At 40.5% G+C, this 24856-nt stretch overlaps 1 protein-coding gene across 41 annotated transcripts in view; it reads left to right on the forward strand.

Moving 5' to 3' along the window:
• The window catches only part of NRXN3 (neurexin 3), a 1583151-nt gene that overhangs the window by 1033370 nt on the left and 524925 nt on the right, over positions 1 to 24856 (forward strand). The window contains exon 1 of one of the 41 annotated variants that reach the window (XM_040477897.1): positions 10029 to 11307. The exons of 36 other annotated variants lie outside the window; for them this stretch is intronic. In XM_040477897.1, the coding sequence (XP_040333831.1) occupies positions 11055 to 11307 (253 nt within the window). In that variant the 5' untranslated portion in view covers positions 10029 to 11054. Of the gene's footprint in view, positions 1 to 10028; positions 11308 to 24856 lie in introns of those variants that run through there. 4 more of the 41 variants (XM_040477905.1, XM_040477894.1, XM_040477895.1 and 1 more) reach the window with 4 other exon arrangements.

Here is a 24856-nt window from a genome sequence, read left to right on the forward strand (position 1 = left end):
CCTTTCCCATTTTCAGATAGTGAACATAACTATTTTTAATCTCTAAAGTGTAAATTGCCCAAGCACCATGTAATAAGTATCAATATCTAATGCAGAGTTTTAAGTATCATTCATTTCTAATGTATATAATTGCAAGTTGTTTATGTAAAAACATAGATTTTTTTTTTTTTGCTTTAAGTATTGTACAGGAGAGCACAAGGGATGTATACATTATCAAATAGCACAACATTCCAAGATAATCATTTATATGCCATTTGCTTTATTTCATTGTAGAGTATACATTTTGACATATGTTGGATAACTTCTGATGAACATTTTTATAGTAAAAAAGAAGAAAATTAAAGAATTTGATCACAGGTCTCTTTCTAAAAGCACCCCTGTAATATTTTATTGTATACATAGATAATTAAGGACATAAATGTAGATTGACAGGTATATTTTTTTCAACAAAAAGCTATTATATTCATTCTCTTGGAGGCTCTACATAAAAGTAATATGTTGATTTTAAGATTTTTATCTTAGTTGTGTGTTCTTTGATTTCACTATAATGAACCAACGTGTGGCTACTTTTCTTTTTCTTTCTTTTATATTTTCTAAAACTCTTTTAATCTCTGTGCTGTATTTTAGGAAGTTTCCTCAGTCTTGTCTTCCAGTTCATTAGTTCTCTCTTCAGCTGCATTTACATAATAAAGCCACTGACTAAAAAAAAATATTGTGTTGCATTTTCACAAGATTTTAGTTCTTATGTTTGTCATTTGCCACAGTACCTTTTTTGCCTCTGTGATTTCTATAATTTCTTTATTAATCATTTCAATTATATTTATTTTACATAATTTTAATTGCCCTGTTATCGCACATTATTATGTTCCTATTCTCTCATTGTTATCTATTAACTCTCTCATAGTGGGTTATCTTCTTACTGGAATATTTTATTTTTATAATCTTAGTTTATATTGATGTTGGTAGAAGAGCCAAGCATTCCTGACTCTAGAGTTTTATTCTAGAGGAGTTTGCCAGTTTATGCTGACTTTGAAATGCTGTGTTATGTTGTACAAGTCATTCTATGTCTCTGTATCTTAGTTTCTATAATTTTCTTAGGTTTCTTCTGAGTACCTAACTCTCTTTTTCTTGCCCATACCAACTACTGAAGAGAAATGGCCCTGTCTTGGCCGAGTACTTCTACTTTTTGTCCCAGGATTTTTAAGATTCATGTCTTTATTAAAGGGGGTTTGGTTTTACTTGTGTTCAGTCTACCAGGATTCCCTGCTGGGTGGTAAAAGGACAAAAGGGCAAGAAAGTCAGTGTACTCTCCCCATAGCAATGATTTCTTCACCAATGAAAAATGACCTCTCATATCACAGAAACAGCAGCTATGTAGGTGTTGCTACTGGAGAAAAACAACAACAATGATCTTTGGTATTTAAAATAGAAACGTAAAATTGTTAATGTGTCCATAGACAACTTGTACTGCATACAAAAATGAAAATGAAGTTCTAATGAAATAATTCTGGCTTCATTTTACAGAAGTTTAAGATTTCTCACCACCATGTATGAGGTTTAATAAACAGGTGTGTGTTATGATTTTTGCAGTACTCAGGAATTATGTCGGAGCCTCAAAATAAGGCCAAGAGATCACATTCAAGTAAATACTGAAGTAAAGGGCAAAGAAAAATTTATAAAGAAAATCTAATCAGTGTCAGATATAAATTTGAATAGAAACTTAGAGGTTATGACTCTATCCTCTCTCTTACTGAAAAACAGCAACCTCAGTGTCCCTAAAAGACTTCTGCTGTTTGAACATTTCCTGTGATGGAGAGCCCACTGCCTCATGAGGCATCTCTTCTGATTTTGTAATGGCTCCACATGTTGAAAGTCTCTTCCTTATTATGACATGCTTGTATATTTCAGAGTGTTTTGTTTCGTTTTATATACAGAAGAAATGTTCTCACCTACAGTAATTAAAGGTGTCTCAATACAGTTTCACACACATTCATTGAAGGTCTCTTATTGGCCTGGTATTGTGCCAGGTTTGAGATAGAAAGTGTTGTGATCTCCCTTTTACTGATGAGAAAATAGGTTTTCAAAGGTTAGGTAACTTGCCTAAGGTCACACATCTAGTAAAGAATGGATCAGAGATTTGAATATAAGATGTCTTCCTCTATAAATTAAGTTGTCTGAGCCTAGGACCAGGACCCTGCTCCCTGCATGATTCCTCTCTAAATCATGTAAGGCACCCAAATATAAACCTAACTGATTATAAAAGAATGTGACAAATGTTAACAGAAGACAGGAAAGAACAACTAATGCTGCCTATCCAGATTTGGAAATGGTAGAACTTGAAGACCTAGGTATCATCAGTGCCGATATATTGTTATCTTAATATTGTTTTATCTATTTCAAGAATAGTCTGTTCCTCCTACTATAGCATAAACTTGCATCACAGTATCCTCCTGACCTCAACATCAGTTTTGGAAAGTGCTAAATTCTCAATATCACTAAGAAATGCCCTTATTACCCACCTGGTAAACATTGTTGGAGCTGCTTAGATAATAATCTGTACCTTCTGTTCAGAGAACATGCATCTTATTCCCCTCCAAGATTTCTCTAATTTAACACTACATAGTGTCAAGGGGAAAGTGGTCAATTATTTTAGATCTCTGTCCCCCCATCTTAGAAGATGTGCCCTTCTTCAAATTGTGAGTGAGATAGACACTTGAATGCGATGAATGCTTGAACTATGATGTTCCCAGAATGAACTGCCATCTTACGAATCAGATCCAATGGGTATTTTAGCATCTGAAAAATGATTTCATGGAAGAAATTGAACAAAGGAAAACTGGCTATGCTACAATTTAACTTTTTATTTATATGGTGTTTATTCAACGCCTCTGAATATGGCCAGCCTGTCATTAGAGATAAAGCATGTAGCTTCCAACATGTGAGTTTCCCCTCCCGTTCCCTTCTTTTGCTTTTTCCTTGTTTTCCTTCCCTCACTTTCCATTTATCTTCCTTTCTTCCCTTTTACTTTAGTTGCCTTTCCTTATCCCATGAAGCACCTGTTTTGTTTTGTTTTGTTTGTTTTTTGAGCCAAAAGAAAAGTTGACACCTTTCTGAGATTCTCAGGCTTTACCAATGTAAGTGACAACTGAAAGCTAAGCTTAGGGTTTGACTCCTATAGGAAGCCCTCCGTGGATGATTCCACCTCATATTGATAATCTCCTTAATTTGCATTCCTGTTTCTCTACCTATATGAAATTATTGAGGGCCAGGTTCATAATAATAATGAACCTGAATATTTGCAATATTCTTTTCAAATATATCTACTTGTTTAACCCTCAAAACAATCCTGTGAGGTAGAGATTCATAATTATACTATTAAGAGAAGATACTTACTGAGTATAAAAGAACTTGCCCAAGGTCGCACATCCAGTAAGTAGTAGATCAGGATTTGAACTCTAGTCCTTTGACACTCAGTTCACATGTCATCTTGTGTATGAATCCCTCCTGATCGTTCTGATAGTACCTCCTCTCCCTACATTGGATTAATTCAATTCTCCATTCTTTTGTATACTTCATTTGCACCTTTATTCTAGCATAAATCACATTGTATTTGGGAGGCTGTATATATGAATAGAGTTTATTATTTTATATAAATATATATATATATATATATATATATATATATATATATATATAAAATATTTCTGCTAAGTTATACACTTTTTAGGGCCTTAAATCTTCTCTGAGTCCCCAGGACTTTACCTGATGCCTAACCCATACTTAGCATAAATTTAATGTTTGTGAAATAGATGAATTGATGCACCATATAATTGTTTCCTTCTATAGTGAGTAGAACCTAGTTCAGAGATACATTCACAGTAATTTGAAAGAAAACGTTTACTGAATAAGAATACCAAATAAGTCCAATGGAAATTATTATAAGATTTAGAGGGGATGTCTTTTTTGGGGGGGAGGGAGGCTAAATAATTAAAATGTACTATTTTTTTTTTAATTTTTTTTTCAAACGTTTATTTATTTTTGGGACAGAGAGAGACAGAGCATGAATGGGGGAGGGGCAGAGAGAGAGGGAGACACAGAATCGGAAACAGGCTCCAGGCTCTGAGTCATCAGCCCAGAGCCCGACGCGGGGCTCGAACTCACGGACCGCGAGATCGTGACCTGGCTGAAGTCGGACGCTTAACCGACTGCGCCACCCAGGCGCCCCAAAATGTACTATTTATTAGAGAGGAAAAAAGTAGGAAAAGAATTGGGAGAGAGAAGTAACCAGAGAGACCTTCAAGACCCCCAAGCAGACTGAGATTGTATGCGTTCCACCCTATTCTAGAAAATTATTCCTTTTACAACAATGCTGGGTGTCCGTAGCTCATATTATCTGGCTCTGAGACCCTGGTGAGCTTTATTATTTCGGAGTTGGCTCGAAGGATATTTGTGAGAAAAGACATGATTAAGCTACTCTTCATTCTGTGAAATATAGGCGAAGAGAATCCAATGAGTCAGGCAACACACAGGAGGGACTTTTGACATTTTGGAATTATACGGGAGCCTTTTTGTTTATCCAGTCTTCCTGAGATTTGCATCAGGAAGAAAACTATCTGCAGGGATGATATTCAAGGAGTCATTTGGAGAAAGAGATAATTTTGTTCACATTTATTGATTATTGGTTTATGTGCCAGGCACTGTTTATACACATTTTACATATATTTCTGAATTCTCACAGCAATCATTTTAAATAGATAGTATGATTATTCCTATTGTACAGATGGAAAAGCTGAGATACAAAGAGGGTAAAGATCCTGTCAACATTTTCACAGCAGCTAAAAAGCAGAATCAGGATTTGAACCTAGGAAGTCTTGAGCACCAGGGGCCCAAATCTAAAGCTGTGTGCACTCTCAGCGTGCCCTGTAAATCTTTAACTTGGCAGTTATTGTATAAACATACAAATTATCTTACTAATTCTGTTATTGTATAACAATAATTCATTTTGTTTGAGTCCTTAACACTGGATAAAGATTTACATGATGCTGAGGATATGAAATTTATATCTCTGATATCCACTGTAAGCTTAGTGAAGACTAATAAGGTTTTAAATGCCCAAATCTCTATGAGCAAGTAATTGAATTCTGTCCTGGAGTAAAAGGAAAATTTGCTTCCATGATGAAATAATTTCACTTGGACTTTGAAGGGAGATGCTACACAGGAGAATTTCCTATTTTTCTTCTCCTTGAAGAAATGTGTGAAATTCTAATGAAGTAGATATCCCAGCAGTATTGACCAAACTCAAGAAATTTGGAAAATTTCCTAGAGAAAAAATTTTTAATGTCTAAACTCCTGATATCCCCATTTCAGCCACAAGGAGGACAAGAGAATAAGTGTGGATGTTTACAAGAAGGCTAAGTTAAAAGGAAGAGAAGTAATAAATACATTCTCTAAACTATAAAATTATGCAAGGATGCATAATTTTAAAATGTATTTTTAAATCAAATACATATACAAGTGATGCTTAGAAGAATAAAGCTGCTATTTTATACCCGTAAATGGGAAATATAATCAAAATCTGCATTTTTGCAGGATCACTTTCTCAAATAAATGAGCAGAGGGATGAATTATATGGCTATAAATAAATCTACTGACATAATAAAGCAGACTTATACTGTTTTACGGTTGTCACTGGAACCCTTGGATATATTTATAGGCATGTTAACAGCCACCTGTATTTTTTCAGGACTTTTATTTCATTTCACATTATGAGAGTTTAGTTGTTTTTGTTTTTGTTTTTTTCCCCTCCTCCTAAACTCACCTTTTGTGTAGAGAGAAAACTTAAGGAATTCTATTCTTCATATTTGGGAAAAGAGGGCCCTCCCTAAGAGTTTCAGGCTCATGCACAAATAGACTGCTCTGGTAATTCTCTGTGTCTGTAGAGTCATATAAGGTATGCCCACGACAAACAACTTGACAGGTGTCTCCTGCTGGCAGTGAAGTGGAAAGTCAGAGTCTATACAAGTGAGAAGAGACATGTGCAGAGACAAAATGTATTGTGAGACCAGCAGGGCAACTTCACATTAGGTTCTTGGCACCTGGCATGATGAAGTACTATCACGAGGCTTATTTTAGAAGCCAAAGATTCCCCAGACTATTTTATAGCGGAGGTACAGGCCAAAGCAAGATGAACAGCTGGGTAAGGGTTGGCACACCTTGTTCTGGGAGTGTCCTGGAAGTGAAAAGGAGCAGGGAGATTGGAACAAGGAGAGGAAGTCTATAGTTGCAAATTCTGAAGTCTGGAGTAATAGAGAAACCCAGCTATTAATCAAGCAGATCCAGCTAAGGCTGTTTTGTTGTTGTTGTTTGTTTGTTTTGTTTTGTTTAGTTTTGTTAATTTTTGAAAAAGCTGCACTCCACTCAGAAATGTAAGGTTCCCCAAAGTCTGTTTAGGATTCTGTGGGGGGTTGTCCAAAGTGTGGTTGTTCCTGTGAAATCATTTGTACTTTTCAACTTTAAATCAATGGTGAGCATAACATTTATACATCCCTTTCTTTTCTTTTGTGTAAGTGTACTGATCTTCATTGTACATCTGCATGTCCTCATGTAAGGAGCCTGCTAGAGAAGACAATTCAGGAGAGAGGGGAGCTTTCGATGGTAGTACAGGTGGTGATAAATCCTTCAGCTGGAACTCTAGCTGTCGGCAGTGTTTAGAATGTATCACTGGAGCTAAAAATCTAAAAAAGAAAACTACATATTTAATAGATCAAGCTAATGTAAACTCTAGCAAACCTTGAGAAGCATGAGCATTAGAAGGGAAGTCTCAGTAGAAATGTGTAGACTAGGCAAAGAGAGGGATAGAAAACATGAAAAAAAATCAACAGTGTGTTAAATTGGAGAAGGACATGAATTTTATCAGGATAATTGGGTTATCTCTTTGGAGTAGAAGAAGGAAAATAAACCAGTCTTGATTTCATCCTCAGTTAAGTCTCCTCAGTATTCAACTGGGTCTCCAAATGGAATCGGCATTACCAGAATCCACAGCTACTTCTTTTGACATTTTGCAAAAAGTAAATACATAAATTATAAGTATGACAAGTAAAATGAATAGTTCCAGCTGTGACATACCAGCAGCATTTCCAGATTTTGTACTGCATTAAGGATTTATTTTCACTTTGTTTCCTAGCAGAGAGCTAATTGAAAGGTCCATCTAAGATTCCCATGCTTCCTCGGAAGAAAGTCAGACACAGAATCTCCAACACTCAGTGCCAATTTAGAAAAGTCGAAAAACATTAAGTGGGTAGGTGGTCAGCTCGTCAACTCTGAAAATACATGTCTCTGGGGATCAATGGCACCCAAGCCAGATACTGCATCAGTGAAACAGAATGTGTGAATAGGAGAGTGGCAGTTGATTCATGGGATTCATTCACCCAGCAAATATTGACTGAGTTCCTACTATGAGCTAACTTACTCTTCCACACCCTGAGGACATAGAGAAAACAAGACAAAGGCTCACCTTTTAATGAAGTTAATCTTTCTTAAGGAGCTAGAATACACACACACACACACACACACACACACACAAAATACAGATAAAATTATTTCAGAAAGTGGATAGTACTGTGAAGGAAACAGAGAACAAGGTCAGGGGATAAAGTGCCTCTCAGGGGTGGCAGTGGCTAACTTTAGACGAGGGCCAGAGAGGTTCTCTGGGAGGTGACATGAAATGAGCCAACCACGGAAAATTCTTGGGAAAAAGGCTTCCTTACAAGAGGGGCAACAAATATGAAGGTTTCAGGTTGGGAAAGAATTTGGCACAAAGAACAGAAGGAGGGTCTGGGAGACTGGAGAGCTGCGAGTGAGGGGTCACCTGGCAGAAGGTGGAGCTGGAGAACTAGGCCAGGTCATCTGGGTCCACTGAAGGCCATGGCAGAGGTGAATAAATCCAGAGTAGAGTGAGAATCCATCTGGGGGACCAAATTAATGACCAGTTGGATTGAAAGGGAATTATCATCTACTTTAAGGAAGGTGCTTAGGGTAGGAAGGTATTTTTGTTAGTTTTCTTTTTTTCTAACTTTCCTAGTAATAGCATAAGGCCCTAACCACATCATGCTTAACTGTCTCGGAATTTCAGCTACTTTTTCTACTGAACAGAGCGCTGCAACTCTTGTCAAATGCTATTGCCGGATGTTGTGTATGCATTATCCCATTTAAAATTCCCAAGAACCTCTTGAGAGAAGGCATTATCTACATTTTATGGAGGAGGAAACTGAGGTTTAAATTGAGTCTCCATAAACTACCCCTCTTACTTGCTGTGGTGTTCCTAGCTACATGTTGCTAGTTAGGACATGTTTGTGGGCCATCATCACCCAAGGGCATGAAAAACCTTGAAAGATGGCCACCTCCTTTGACAAGGTTTGTGGGTCCCAGATCAGCCTTACAGCTGAGAGCCCAAGCAGCTGGGATGACTGTGCACCATTTACCAGGGGACAACATGGACCTTTAGAACACTGATTTCAGAACCAGAATACCAATCACCAACATACATTCTAAAATGGACTTGATATTTGACCTGGAAGCTGAAGCATCCTTGAATTTGTTATGTTTATCTGTTAGAAATGCATACAATGCTAACTTCTCAACATCTCCTTGGGGTGTCCGATGAATAGGACTGCCTTAATCCCTATTCTTTTTCCTCAGGGAGTTTGAAATGCTCATTGAGATCAGGAGTATAATAGGTGCTATAAGATCCTTTTAAAAAAGCAAATGCCACCTAAATACTGTATCTATCTATCACTCCATCATCTATCAAGAGACATATAGATATATCCATATATATAGACATCTGAAATATATACAGATACACACATATATATACTTTAACATATATATGATTATCTGTGATAGATACATGATTTAATCAGCAGGTATATAGTATACATATGATTTAACCATCAAGTATTATTCCCTCTGCTTCCTCTGGAAGCCTTTTAACCAAGGTGAGTAGGAAGGAAGAAATAAAAGCTAGCAAGACACCTCCCTCCTCCCTCCCCCTCCCCCAGGCTTAGGAGTGCTGCCCTTTGGGTTTATGCCTCCAGCACTCATCATGCTGGGCGCGGGGGAATGGAGAGGCGGGGGTGGAGGCTGCATCCTTCAGAATGTCACTGTTCCCTGGCAGAGCCCTGGGTCAGCTCCCTCCTAGAGGCACAGATGGCCAGGACAGGCGCGCCAAGCCTCTTCCTGTCACTCCCGCTCTCCCCTGCAGGTTCAGCCTGGATGTAAAAGCCACGCTCTCTGGTGCCCGACGCCCCGGAGGCCCGGAGGCTTCACCCACCTGGGGCAGTGGCACTGAGGCCAGTCAGGAACAGGTCAGCCACTGCCTTCCTCCGGCAGAAGCAGCCCTCACCCCTTCTGAAGTTCTTTGCCCAGGACAGCGGGCGTGGGCACTAACCTCTGGGTCCTGAATTTCCAAGAGTGTCCTGTCCACTAGGGGGGTCGAAGCTACCTTCTCGAAGGGCCTCCAGCGGCCAAGCCCCTCACCCTCCGGGGTCCCCAGGCCACCTCTTCCGTTCACCGTATAGAGTCAGGACGCGGGTTCCCGCCTTTCCCCCTCTGGGTGGGGTCCTGGGAGAGTGGCCGCGCTGTGCTGATCGTCAGGCCAGGGGGAGCGTGCGGGCGGCACGACAGTGTGCAGGCGCTCCAGCGCTCCTGCTGACTCAAGGGGTTTATTTTTATTTCTATCTGGGGCTACTTCAGCCTTAGCCACCGCCTGCATTTTTCTTCCCAAACTGTAAAAGGTGCCTTAATCATCCGAATTTGGCTTAATGCGCCTGGGAGAGAAAAAGGAAAGGGTGGTAAAAAAAAAAAAAAAGGAGCAGCGTCCATCTGTCGGTCTGTCGGTCTCACTTATCCACGCGCTCACACACGCTCACTCTTAAGGGAGGAAGCGGAGCTCGGGGAGGGCGCCGGTGTGCGCGGGAGGCTCGAGCGGGTGTAGACGAAGGAGCGTGTAGTTGAATGGGGAGGGCCGGGATTCCGGGTCGCTCGGGCCCCTCCTCCCACCCGAGCCAGCCAGTCCCTCGGCAGAGCGCTCGGGCTGCACTGATTTGCTCTCGGGAGTGCGCTATTTGCATATGACTTGCCCATTTGTGAATTTGGCTCCCCAACTCCTCGCTTCACTTCACCTGTGCCTCCCAGTTCCGCGCACTTTGCAGGCGCCCGCCCGCCTCCCGGCCACCTCTGCCGCCTGCCGGGCACCTCCTCCTACGTTCTCCGCGCTCGCCCACCCACCTCTCTCCGCCCAGGGCCACGTTGGTTTGGGTGGCTTCTCCGCGCTGGCTTCCCCCTCCTTGCCTCTTTCCCTCCGGTCCTTCTTGTTCTCTTCCTCCGGCTGCTGCTGCTTCTGCTGCCACTGCTTTACATCCAGTTGGGAAACCCAGGACGCAGGCGGTTGCTCCGTGGCGCTCTTCCAGAACGCGCAGGGTTAACAGCCTCCGCGCCCTTCCATCGAGACTTCGGGAACACGCGAAAAACTCTCCCACCTGCAGCCCCCTTTTGCCTGGCAGTTCTGCATTGCATCGCATGGAAGTGGAAAAAGAAAAAAAAAATGTTCAAACTGCCTGGATGTTGGGATAAACTAACCTGAACCTTCTTGGGTCTTTTACTGCCTCCCTTTCTTGCTTCGTTTCCACCTTTCCTCTGTGTGGCTTCCTGGAGTGTGCAGTTGAGTCGCCTGGAGATAAGGAGGAAGCCGCGCCGGGCCTCCCCTGACATGTGTGGCATTCCGGGGCTCCCTAGGAGGGTTGCTATACCTGGGTGGACTTCGGCTTTCTAAATTTCAGCCTTGGGAAAGAGAAGCTTTTTTGCCTTCTGTCTCCCCCCACCCCCCAACCTTAACTGATTCATCATCTGTCTTGAAAGCGTTTATTCCCTCCCTCTTTCCAAAATACTGGCAAGTATTCCTGCTGCTATGATGGGCCCCTGGGCATCATGAACTTCATTATTCCTCACTGGCCGGAATTCAAACTGCCCATCTGTAGTGGTCCAGTGCGTTGACCATGCACCTGAGAATCCACGCGAGACGCAGCCCTCCTCGCCGGCCGGCTTGGACGCTTGGAATCTGGTCCCTCTTCTGGGGATGTATCGTCAGCTCTGTGTGGAGTTCCTCTAATGTAGCTTCTTCCTCCTCCTCCTCCTCCTCTTCCTCGCCGGGGTCTCACTCTCAGCACGAGCACCATTTCCATGGCAGCAAGCATCACTCAGTGCCTATTTCTATCTATCGCTCCCCTGTTTCCCTTCGAGGAGGGCACGGTGGGTCTCTCTCCTCTTTATCCTTTTAATGGGGCATAGCGATTCCTTAACCCACTCGCCTTTCAGGTAATGTCAAGGGTGGGAAGATAATAAAAAATTTGAATTTAAAATGATAAAAGCATTGCATGTGCATGAGAGAAGAAAATGTTCAATTTCTCTTTAAAGGCTAGTATTTTCTGCCCTCGTGCCCCCCCCCCCCCCCCGTTTCTCTGATGGGTTCTCCTCTCCTTAGCTTGCTTATTCATAGCTTCACAAACACTACATTTTCCCCTTTGGAACCTTCTACTTCCTTCATCCCCCTTCCCCGTGATGGCAAGCAACTTATCAAATAAGTCTCAGGTTTTGTACTTTGAGAATATCCATCCATTCACCTTGCTTTCACCCTTCTTCTCTCTGGTCTTGTGTTGGAGCTAGTCATGGGAAGTAGACAGCAGGGATCCTTTGGTCCCCAGCCTGAAGTTGATGGAACTGCTGTAAAGTGGCCTCAGGGAGGAGAGTAGCTGAGTGTAAGAAGGCAGAAAATGTAATTAATAACCAGTAGCCATTATTGTTCATTTGGGCAGCTTTATGTTTGTCCACATATCTGATGGGAAGAGCAGCTATCTCAAAAACTACACATCTAATATTGCTACCTACTGGGTAGGAAGTGATAAAATGGGTAAGACAAAGTCCATTTATAATTTACCCAAGTGTAAATCTTAGTAACTTTGATTCCACCATTTATACAAATGTTATTTCAATTAAAGGCAGCACTGGTGGGCTTGTTCACACAGCACAGGTATGAGATGTTTTATAGCCCTCCTTGCCTAGCTATTGAAGGAAGAGATCTATGGCTCTTAAAAATATATTCAGCTCTGAGCAGGCAGTCTGTAAAGGGCAGTGTCTGCCACCAAGGTGGGAGCTTGCCATAGTAAACTGTTCTAAAGAAGGGATCTTCAATATTTGTTTACTATGCAGTCTACTCCAGTGGTGAGGAGAGTAGGAATCACAGAGCCCAGCAGCAGGAGCAGCCCTCCAGGGAGCTGCACGAATGAAGCACACTAGAGGTCCCCTGCCCTAGCTTGTATTTTGAAGACCTACAGCACGCAGACCCCATTCGGAATGTCAGTTCTTCCCACTGCCTCCTAGCCGTGGGCTGCTCCTCTGTACTGTCTATACTGTTAAGTGGAAGCACATTGAGAAAATGCCAGCACGTACTCTGGCTCTTTCTGGCTCTCTCTTTAAATTTTATTTGATGGAGTTGTCAAGCAGCTCAGAGCTTGTAAGGTTGGTGGAGATGGGTGGTGGGAAGGAATGAATGCTTGATTCTGATCTGGTTGCTGTTTTCTCTGTGACTCCTGCTAGGTCTGGGGTAGGCTTTCTTTAAAAAAAAAAAAAAAAAAAAAAAAAAAAAAGAAGGGGGGGGAAGAAATACAACCACCAGAAAAACAAAAGCAGTTTCATTGAAATGGAACCTGTTAGCCCCTAAGGGGGGGGAGGGACCGTGAATGGGGGTGGGCTTGTAAAGAGTAGGAAAGAAAAGCAGGGGAGTGGGAGATGGAGGAAGCCAGACAGACGATTACTAATAGCCATAATTAAACATGCAAAGGCTCACGATAATTAGCTAAATTTTGCTAATTAGTGTAAATGATCAGCAGGGAGATGGATATTATGCATTAGTTAGAGGTTATAAGCTGGCAGAGTCTTGGTGTTTTCTGTTCAGGATGTAAACAGTTAAAAGCAGCTGCTAGTTAAGTGATGGTACTTGCAGAGCCATACTTCTGGAGGTTTCTAAGTCTGTCAGTCTCTCTGTTTCTCTTTCTCTCTCTCTTTCAGCTAAAAGGGCTACAGGGGTTGAGCCTGGCACAGATTAAACACAGTTCTTTTCTGTTTACTTTGTTCAAGGATCAGTTGTTTAGTAACTTCTGAATCTTTTTGACTCCTTCCAAGTCTGGTTTCTCATTAACCCGTATCTGATAAGAGTCAGTGTGATGGAAATGGAGCGTGAAGTAGGTAAATGACCAGAGACCCCAGAAAAGGCCCTCACCCACCAGAGCTGTAGAATGCAGTGAACCCCAAGGTCTGCCATGGCTAAGATAAGAAAGCTCATGAATTCAACTCTTGAGTATCTTCTTTCAGTTCTGAAGTCCCATCTCATTGATTTGGGGCTTGGAGAGTGAATGCATCTATATTAAGTAGACTCTTTGCATATTTAATTAATGTTTTTGAGCTTGAAAACCTGAGAAGTGGCAATCAACAAGATGACCCATCCTCTGACTCCAATCCCACATCCAAGCTGCGACCTTCTGTGTCCTGAGAAGACCAGGAGACCCCAAGGTGCTTTGCTAATGCACTTCTCATTTTTACTTGGAGTACACTTGCTTCCTCTTAGTCCAAGACAAAGGCTTCACTAAGAGCAATTGTTTTAAAAAATCTTTTGGACGGAGGCTGTAGGAGGCACAGCACCATGAGACTAATGTTGTTACTAATAGTTTTCTGCCAACCTCATTCCATAGCTAAAAGCAGCAGTCTGTATTGTTTGTGAAGGAATAAATGCCCTTCATTCTGGTATAAAATGAAAACTAGAGCCTTGAGTCCAAGAACTTTCTTGAACTTGGAGGTTTTTGTTTGTTTTACTTTTTTCCCCCTTTCCCATTTCCTAAGAAGCCGGAGGCCTTCAGAGTTGTCCTGTTAATCAGTTATGGTCACCATTCTGTCCAAACTACCTTGCCCTGTAGTGATGTTTACACTAAAGCAAACGAAGAAACAGAAACCTTCCCAACAACTGTCCTTTTATCCATACTTGGTTCTTGTCTTTAGAGAATCGATTATGTATAGATTTGCCTGAAGTCTTTATCCCAGGGCAGCCTACAGAAGCCTGAGCTCCTTTATCAGTTCAGGAGACTAAGACCACACCTACCTTAGGCACCCAAAATACTCTCAGGTTAGGACTGTGTCTCGGGAGAAAATTAACTCTCTTAAGTGGTATCTAGTACATTTTTTCCCATTGTTTGGTCCCTTCTCTCATTCAGGCTTCCCACTTTCTTTCATGCTTTTACCTACTAGTAGTCATTCAGTTAATTTATTGAGCATTTACTATATGTCAGGTTGTGTGTGCCTTGCTAATGCTGGAAATATAAATAAAACATTGTGTTCAGCTAGGGATAATTTTAGAAGTATTTTGATCATCTATGAGAGATAAGTGCTTCTATAATGGAAAAAAATATGAGGGTTGGGGTGAGGATCCAGGTACCAAACTAAATTAATTAATATGAAATTTAAGTATTCTATATTCTTTATAAAATATAGAAGTAAATTCTTCTATTCTTTATAAAATATAGAAGTACATTCTTCTGTCATTCAGAATATTCCTACAAGTATTTTTCATCCTTAACTTTATTCACATACTTAAGTATCATGCTTATCAAAGCTCTTGGATAGTTTAGTGGTATGGAAATATAAATACTAAAATATATTTGTTACCAGCCTTCAGTCTTATAAAGGAGGTTTGTACATTTTTTCCCCCCTCTCCCACCTTTAAGAACTCCAGTGAGCATCTGCCTAAAAAATGCCTTAATACCTAATAGTTAGGAAAACCAACTTCTGGGGCGGCTGGGTGGCTCAGTCAGTTAGGTGCCTGGCTCTTGGTTTCAGCTCAAATCATGATCTCATGGTTTGTGAGTTCGAGCCCTGCTTTGGGCTCCATGCTGACAGCATGGAACCTGCTTGGGATTCTTTCTCTCTCCCTCTCTCTTTGCCCCTGCCCCACTCGTGCTCTCTCCCTCTCTCGCAAAATAAATAGATAAACTTTAAAAAAAAAAGAAAAGAAAATTGACTTTTCTGTGAATCTAGATTTAGAATATGACTTACATTTTACCCTCTGTAAAATAGCAGATCTTCCTGACTCTGGGCATTTGGAGGAACAAGTTGAAAACATAGAACTCAATTTAGAGGAAAGTGTCTTGCTCAGAAATCAGGGGTGTGTGTGGGGTGTGTGTGTGTGTGTGTGTGTGTGTGTGTGTGTGTAGGGGAGGCAATAAAATCCTATTTGAATCATCTTGGCGGAAGTGGTGGTGGTCTCACTAGTGGTACGTGTGCCGGGAGTCCTTCTTGTAAGAAACTGTGCTCCTCACTCGTTGTCACAAAGAACTATCTCTTAAGTTTTTCCAGCCATGAGGCTTGTATTACTCTGATCTGTTGAGCACTTTCTTCTCCTCAGCCAGCTGCTTCCTAACCACATTCTCTCTCCCTTCTTTCTTGGGATTCAGTTTACTGAATAATTCATAGTGTTGGTTGACAGATAAAATTGTAAGATTTATATGTCTTTGGCCTTGGTGATGAATTAATTAAATTGGCTTCTCCTCTCTCTCCTCTAGATGCATTATCTTTCTTCTCTAAAATTTGCTGGCAAGTGGTAGGTCTGGAGAGTCACTTGTTCTTGAAAGATCACCAAAGGAAGATTGTAATACCCTACTGTAAATTTCTTCAGGATTTTCAGTGCAGATCATTGAGCGGGGTAGAGATGAGGGCTGCATCTCAAAGGAAAGGGGCTGAGATCATTGGAACAGTTGCCTTCAGGAAACAAAGAAAGAAACAAAAACCTTCCCCAGACTGGGTGATGGCTGGAATTCCACAGTAAGAACTTGATTCTTTTGTTATCTGATTTTGAATCTAGAAGAGGTAACATACTCCATTTTACATTTTAGTGAATAAATTTTGCAGATCTCTGAAGGCTTGCTTGCTAGGACCCTGAGTGATCTGAAAGGGAGGCAGATCTCTGAAGGTAAACCTTGCACTTATCCATACTTCCCTCCCTGTATCAGTTTGTTAGCGCTGCCATTAAAGAAGAAATCACAGACTAAGTAGCTTAAACAACAGAAATGTATTTTCGCACAGCTCTGGAAGCTAGAAGTCCAAGGTCATGGTGTTGGCAGATTTTGTTTCTTCTGAGGCCTCTCTTCTTAGCTAGTAAATGGCTACCTTCTCATTGTGTCATCACATGGTCTTTCTTCTGTGTTCATGCACCCCCAGTGTTTCCTTGTGTGTCCTAATATCCTCTTCTTGTAAGGACACTGGCCTGACTGGATTAAGTCTCTCCCACATGTCTCATTTTAACTTAATTACCTTTTTAAAGGTACTATCTGTAAATGCAGTCACATTCTAAAGTACTGGGGTATAGGGCTTCAACATATGAATTTGGGGAGGACACAATTCATCCCCTAACACTCCTCGTCTTTTAGGACCCAGTCATTGGGAAAGAAGTAAAAATGTACCATTCAGTCAATACCTGCTGAACTCAAACTTTGACGGTGGAAAAATAAAACCTTCCATGACATTGGTAACAGTTTACAAACTGATAAGGTGGTGCCTCAAGAGGAAAAATTCTGTTTATTTGGAGAAAACAATACCAGTAGGTTTGGTTAAAACTTGTGTTTACTTTCCTCTCAGTTTATTTTGTGTGACCCAGTCTATGCCTTGATGTGCATGTAGACTAGTGTTGTTTGACTACAGCCACGTGCTCTGCAGACAGACTCCAGTGTCCACACTCCAGGACTCTCTCGATTTAGACCTGCTGCCATTCCAGGCCAGACCTCCCTGCCTGCCTAGTGACCTCCTTTATGAACTGCCGTTGCTCACTCTTTTCCTTTCCTGAGATACACACCACCAAGTCCCTTCACATCTCATCCTCCATTGGAAAAAAAAAGAAAAAAGAAAAAACAGGTGAAATCAGTGCAAATTACATGCCCACTTTTTTTTTGCTGCTGAAAAATATGTACTTTATGAATAAATTATACACACACACACACACACACACACACACACACATACATATGAAGTAATCTGTCCACTGTCCACATCATGACATATCATGAGCCTTGGGTGAGAGAATGTCTTATAACTATAAAGCACCTTGCTGGTATAAATCCCAAGCAAGATATTCAACTCTTTGCAGGGAAAGAAAGGAGTTTATTGAGTGTTTTGTGTTTTTGTTGTTGTTGTTTGGTTTTGTTTTTGTATTCTGTATTCTGATACTTTGAAAAATGACTTTGAGAATATATGTTCATGTGGAGGACAGGTGAATGATAAAGGAGTTCTGGTAGGCAGTGTGTTGGTAGGTGGGCTTGGGAACAGTCAACAGCAAGATTTAGGATTGGAAGAAGTGGTGCTCTGTCTTTTTTCTGTCACTTAGGAACTTTTTGATCTTGGATAAGTCATGAGACATGACTCTGAGTCAGTTTCTTCATCTCCAAACTGAGAACAACAATAACAATAGGACACAGATGTCACAGAATTGTGTGGGACATTAAATAACTTGTACCTTACAACTACCGTATACGGGTTAAATAGTCTATGAGAAATACTTTAATGGTAATGTTCTTTCAGTTTTGGTACAAAGTGAAGCTTCAGTGTTGAATGTCTACTGGTTGGTAGTTGGAGGTTAAAGAACATGCATCTACTGGTTCCCCTTATTTTCTTATCTGCAGCAACACTTTTTGCCTCCAAGGGAAGAAAACCTTAATATGTATTTCCTTGTTTACGGCACTAAAAGAAAATAGCATGCATGATTAGCTTGTGCTTTTTTGATAACATGTAAAAAAAAACATGCTAGGCAAAATTTAGCCCAAAATAACAAATAGCCAACTGTTTAGAAGCTAAGAGATCTGGTGAAATAAAAGGGAAGAGGCTCCTAAGAAATATTCTTGGATCATTTTGGAAATACAGAATTGGATCATGTTTCTAAAAAACTGCTGAATTTAAACATTCCTATATGATGCTCAGCATCCATTGAAACCTTGAATTTTTAATCTAGCTTATACTAGGAAAAAGACAGGTCTTCTTAGGACTACTATTTTCAGATCTGGAAATGGAGAACTTCTTTTAATGTCACTTCTAGTGCTTTTACCCACCAGGACTCAAAGGTATAGAGGAGGTGGGAGCATGGGAGGTGCTGGAACACTTAGAGTTGACTTTGTGGAGCCTAAATTTAAACCGGAATTCTTAATGGAGAGAACCTTACTCCGGGCCATAGACATCACTCCTAGTTTTCTTCCTGACAAACTCTGTGTCTTTGGATATGACATTATGTTTTTAAATTATATTAATCATTTAAAATTTAGGTACTATACAGAATATCTTGATCTTCTATCCTATTTCTTTTACCTGTAGTTTTCTGTATGCCACATAGTGTGTATGTGCCTTAACACTGCTGTTGGGTAAAATTGTTTTTTTCATTTCTTCCTCATTTGTTCAGTGAGGGGGTTGAATGAGATGATCTCTCCACATGGTTCTTGACACAAGGACTGCTTCTGCAGTTCATACGTCTTTAAACATACCACTGTAAATCCTACACTATTCTGGGTTCCATAGGTCTGTAGTATTTTATAGGTCTGTTTTCTAGACTAATAACACATGCCAAAGTCACCACCAGTTTTTCTCTTTTCTCCTTTGAAAAAAGCAGCATCACATACAAGAGTGGCACACCATGATGTTATAAAGCCCGCTGTCCAACTTCGCCACAGAGTCACGATGACACAGGAAGAACACAGCTTTCATTGACACACATCTTATCAATACTAGAAAGTAGTTCTGTGTTATGTTTAAAATTCTCTGCTGTGTCTAGTCATATCAGAGCAGAGGGCAGCATAGTAACTGAGTTGATAAAGAGCAAGTGGTATTTATTTCTACTCCTGTTAGAGTTTTAAGATACTTGCTTGGATCATATACCTTCTCATTATATTCACCTACTGTGTATCAGGTACTCTTCAGTGCTTTGCATATATGATTCCATTTAATCTCCACAATCCTTTGATATTAATGAGGTTACCACCACTTCATGCATAGAAATAACACTCAGCTTATGCACCTCGACCAAAGTAATGTGGCAGTAGAGCCAGGATTCAAACTCAGTTCTGTGCACAAAGCCCTTGGTCTTTCTGCATTACCGCATAGTCCATTATCTCAAGAAACAGGAAACAAACACAGCAGCCTCTTTTGTCAGGAATAGGTTGCACAGGTTAATGAGGCATTCTGATTAATGTAGGAACACCTTTCCAAAGCATATACAAGAATGTCCAGTTCACAAGTACTTGAATGTTTATCAGTCGGCCTGAACCCATTCTGACCCAAAGAGATACTAATTAGAAGGAGCAGATGGATGAAACATTCCCACAGATACACGCTTTTTGAGGGAATAAGTAAATGAGTGAGTGAGGTGCCACATGATTGGTTTTTGTTTACTAGGGTAGTAGTGGTAGTTGCTTATAGAAGAGGCAAAGGGCAGGGAAAGTCATGTATTTCTCAAAAGCACACCAACAGGTTTGTAGAGTCTCAGGGCTAAAAGGGATCTTAAGGATTATCTGACCCTCTCATATTCTAGATGGGCAAAGTGAGGACTTGGCCGAAGACATCCAGTCAGTGTCAGAGACTGTTGTGATTGGGCAGTATGACTCCAAGTCCACCATCTTTCTTTCACTGTTCTGTAGAAGGGCCAACTTCTCACTGCCTCAAGACCCTTATCAAACTGCAACCTTGTGGGCCATCTCGTTTTCTGCAGACTGATCTCTCTTTAATCAGATTAAGTCCTGTAAGAATACATTCTGCCAGCATAGGACATTCTTGAGCTTCTGTAATAATTAATTTTTCATGTGAATTTTTCTAATAGGTGCCAGCTTTGTGCTAAGAGGCAGGCTTTCTTGGAGTGTTCCTAAGACTCTCTCTGTATAGGAGACTGCAGTGTGGGAAAGTACTCAGATTCAGGTCCCTGTGCAGGGAGACACTGCCTGTCCTGGTAAGGTCTCACTCACCAGAAAGCAGGGGGTGATAGCCTGTGTACTCACCTGTCTGTTTTCCATCTGGAAGGCACAACTGAGTTGTTCAAAGACATGTCCCCCAACCCAGTCCCCACCTCTTGCTTACTAGCTGTTAAGTGGCTATATGACCATAAAACTCCTAGAAACCAGCAAACTACATTTTCTGAGCTACTGTTCTCATTCTCCCTTTTTTTTTCAATGTTTCTTGAAATATTTCTGTCACCCCCCCATATTAAAATATAACTATGTATACTCCTGAATGGCTTTACCCCAAAATATGAATTTCAATTCTTTCTGAGACAGCCTTTCAGCATTTGAATATAATTACATGCTTTGGGTGCAAATTGTGGTTTTTGCTACATAAGAAACGAATGGAAATGATCCGCCTGTTCCTGTAGTTTACAGATTATATGATTCAGAACTGGGTATATATTTAGGCTGCTTTTCTGTATGGCACATAAAATGAGAATGAACTTGGGGTGAGCCACCTCAGTTGCTAGGCGGTAGAGCAGGTTGAGAGAACACAGCATTCAACTGTGTTGAATTCACCCTGTGTTGGGTGTTTCACTTCACATTTGTGTGCACCTTTGTCACCTGATGCTGTCATGGAAGGGGAAGGGGAGGACATAGGCAGGGCCAGGCTGTCTTCAGAGATTCAAGCAAGGAAGAAGAAATAACTACTTCACACATCCAAGTGGAATGAGTACATTTTAGAATTTGAAATTTGCCACACAGAGATGTCTTTATGAAAGCAGACAAGAGTCATAGAAGTGCACAGGTGTGGCTGACAGCTTCAGGGACATGGACTTGGGCAGACACTTATCTTTAGATTAGGGCCAATGACTAGCAAAGAAGAACTATTTCTCCCAGATTTGGCCTTGCTTCAGTGGTTCTAGGCAAAAGGCCATCACTCAGGTTAAAGCTTTTTAATTTTTTTAATGATTCATTCATTCATTCATTCATTCATTCATTCATTGAGAGAGAGAGAGCAGGAAAAGGGCAGAGAGAGAGAGAGGGAGGGAGAGAAAGAATCCCAGGCAGGCTCTCCGCTGCCAGTACAGAGCCCCATGCGGGGCTCAAACTCATGAACCATGAGATCATGACCTGAGTCAGAATCAGGAGTCAGATACTTAACCAACTGAGCTTCTCAGCACCCCTGGTTAAAACTTTTTAATGTGCTTCCACAGTCCATTTAATGCCTTGTCTCAAATCCCTGACATATGAGCAAGTAGTAATAGGCAGGCAAGGCTTTGGGACTTCTTTATACATGACACCTAATAAAGTAACTGCAATTTATTTGGACCCTCAGTTTTAATGAAAGCTTAAAGGCTGTCATGAAAAACTAGATCACAGATAAAACAAAGCAAGACCTACTTGGATTCTTAGGGTCAATGTTAGCAGCATTCTGATAATTTACAAGTTTGAAAGGATGGTTAAAGCCTTAAATCTCAGATAAAAATTTGGCCTCCAGAATAATTTGGGTGAAAGGAGGGTCCTGTGATTTGGGCAGTTAAGGTTTTGTTGTATATATTTTTTTTCTTAAATTAATTATCATATATCTCTTTCCATGAGCCACTATCTCTGCATAATTGGATGGGGAATTATGTGTTCACTTATATCCCATTCAATCTTCTTGGATAAAATAAACCCATGAGAGGACACTTCTATGCTTTCAAAAGAATGATAATAATACCTATCTTACTCTTAATAATAACAATATATCACTTTTGTGTGTGTTCTTTCAATGTACCTGACACTCTTCTAAAACTCTTAGCTTATTTAGTTCTCCTATGAGGTAGATATAGTTCTTTTCTCATTTTAAAGATGCAAACACTGAGGCATGGAATGTTTGAGTCATAAAGTCAAGTCAGAAAATAATACATGGCAGAGCCAGGTAGGATAGCTAAGCAGTCTGAATATAGACTTGTGTTCTTAATATTTAAATATTTATGCAGTATTACCTGAGATGGTGTGAAAAACAAATCTCAAAGTAGTATTTTCAAATGCAGTGTCTGTCTCTTTTTAGAAGGTCTTTTTATGTTCTGCCTAGAGCCAAGATTAATTATGAGGACTTTGAATATTTACTAAAGCTAACAGCAAACAGTATGCACTTACTTCGTTTTTGTCTTCTGGTTCCTGCACTTAATTCCAGCCTGTGTGTTTGTGCAGTGGGCTTCCCACACAACACCAAGCAGTTCTCTCAAATACCAATCCAATTCCATTCTGATGCCTGTCTACCTGGAGATAGAATCAGATTTCATAGGTTAAGGGTTCAGTCCTACAGGACTGCCACCCCTACTCCCAACCCCTGCTTCAGATGCCAGTCACTGGGCTAGGTTGTTACCTGTACTTCTGACCAACGAGCTCTAAATCAGAGGTTCCCACAACCCTGTCTTTGCATTCAATTAATTTTCTAGCATCTCTCATAGACCTCAGGAAAGCCATTTACTTATAGATTATCGATTCATCATAAAAGGATACAACTCAGGAAAAGGCAGCTGGAAGAAATGTGAGGCTAAATTGTGTGGGAAGGGGTGCACACCTTCCATGCTCTCCCAGGTGCTTCGTTCTCCCCAATCTCCATGTGTTCAACCTGGACTCTCTCTGAACCCTGTCCTTCTTTTGAGTTTTTGTGGAGATTTTTGGTCATCTGAATTACCTAATAAATATTTCTCTAAGTCGTAATACTACAGTTAGGTGTTAAACCAAATGCTTTATCTTACCTCATTTAATCTTTATCAACCGTCCTTCAACATAGGTGCTATTATTATTAGGAACTTAACAAGAAAGGAAATGGAGACTCAGAGTTAGGCAGTTCATTCAAGTTCGTCCACGTACTAAGCACTTAGCCCCTTGCATCTATTGAACTTTCAGGTCAGGCAATCTGTACAAACCTCAACCTATTTCCTGGTATTGAGAGCAACTGATCAGAACACTTCCCTATAGTCACAAATCCTATTATATTATAGGAAATTATCTGTGCTTTGTGAAACAGCCTTTGGAAACTCTCAGAAGCTTCAGAGTCAGCTGGCAAAGAATGGTTACATATTCAATGAAGAGTGAGGGGCCCCTTCATTGATAAGGGAGCCCATTGATGACTCATCCACCTCATTTTGGATTCACTGTAAGAAACTCATTTATCAGAAAATTTAGCCTCCAACAGTTACTGTGGGCTTTCTCTTCACATTAGAATTTTACTCAAACCTCCAAAACTTCTGGTTTTAGTTCTCTTACCTACAAAATGAAGGAATTACAATTGATGATCTTGAAATGTCCTTTGTCTTTGCAAGTTTGGTATTCATCTTTCTATCAGTACTGACGGGCAAAACGCTAATGATTTCTAAAACATCTCTTCACTCTTATTAGGTCGTCTTTGAATCTATTTTTATTTTTGGCCCTTTATACATATGGCAGAAGTCCATTAATTTAGAGGGTAAAACTAATGAAACAAATATCCAAAAGTGGCAGTGGTTTTCAGTTTGGGTATGTGTGTGTATATGTATAAATGGATGAATGTGTGAGCCAGAAAAAAAAATAATGTAGCATAAAAACCTTTATAACAACCTAATTCACTCCTGACTTGGAATGCAAAGTCAGATATGAGTTAAACCTATGCATTACAGATGTAGGGATGTTTCAGTACCTGCTTCTCACTGCTCTGATGTCATTTGTCAGCGCGTTGTGTCACGGGTGTTAGTACGTCCATTATCATTTAAGAGGGGGGCATATTTAATGTGAGATAAGAATGTAAACCTGGAACCCTGGCCCTCTATGGCCAGTCCCTCTCTTTCAGATGATTCATATATTTAGGATTTACCATGTCAGGGGGCTGTTTGGTAAGTATGCACCTGCTACCTCCATCATCTGTCAGTTACTAAGGACCTATTAGACTAGCTATCATATAAGAACACTCTTTCAGATGATGCTGAAATAGTGAATTTTTATTTTTTTGTACAAGGTATCTCAATAATAGTAACTGAAATAGACTCACCACCTGAGCAGGAAGTTTCTCAGGCCCTGGGTTGATGCCCCTGAAAGAATACTCTGATGGAAGACCCTCATGTACTCAAAAGCTGCTATAAATTTGTGGAATTGTCTTTGAATTTGTGGAATTTTCAGACACTCAACTTGGAAGGAATCTTTAGAGAAATTTTTCACTCAAATTATTTTTCATATGAAGAAACATACAGCCTAGGAGTTTGTGAATTGTTCTCAAATCATACTTTTCAAGGTAAAGGCATATTGGGGCTAAAACACACATTTTTAGATTTGACTTAGTACTCTTTTTGCTGCACACAATGTTAGCACTCAAGCTTTCCAGGCCACCTATTCCACTGTGGACAAAGGGATTATGATAGTCTCTGGTACAAGTGGAGTAATAAATCAGAGATATCAGAGAGCATGATAGCCAAGTTATTTCAAACCTTCACTCCATTTCCCTTAATTGCCATCACAGAATGTGGTTCCCACTCCATCCCTGGAATGTCATGCCCTCACAGGGTCCCACTTTCTGTCTGCCCCAGCAGCTTCGAAGAGAAATTCAGTGTGCTGCAGTTCAATCAAACCATTTGATGAGAGCTTTCGAGCCTAATTACATGGAAGGTTTCATCCCGCGAAAGGAAGGAGGAAAGAGAAAGGGAGAAATTAAATTGAAGTGTAAATCAGTCAAGGACTTAGATCCCGCACTTTCTTTCTTTTTAATCAAGAGTAAAATGAGAGAAGAGTTTTAAGGATCATCACAAGACACCATTAACTACCCA

This window comes from Herpailurus yagouaroundi, unplaced genomic scaffold (assembly GCF_014898765.1).
Source record: "Herpailurus yagouaroundi ecotype Mexico unplaced genomic scaffold, PumYag 141, whole genome shotgun sequence".
NCBI lineage: Eukaryota > Metazoa > Chordata > Mammalia > Carnivora > Felidae > Herpailurus > Herpailurus yagouaroundi.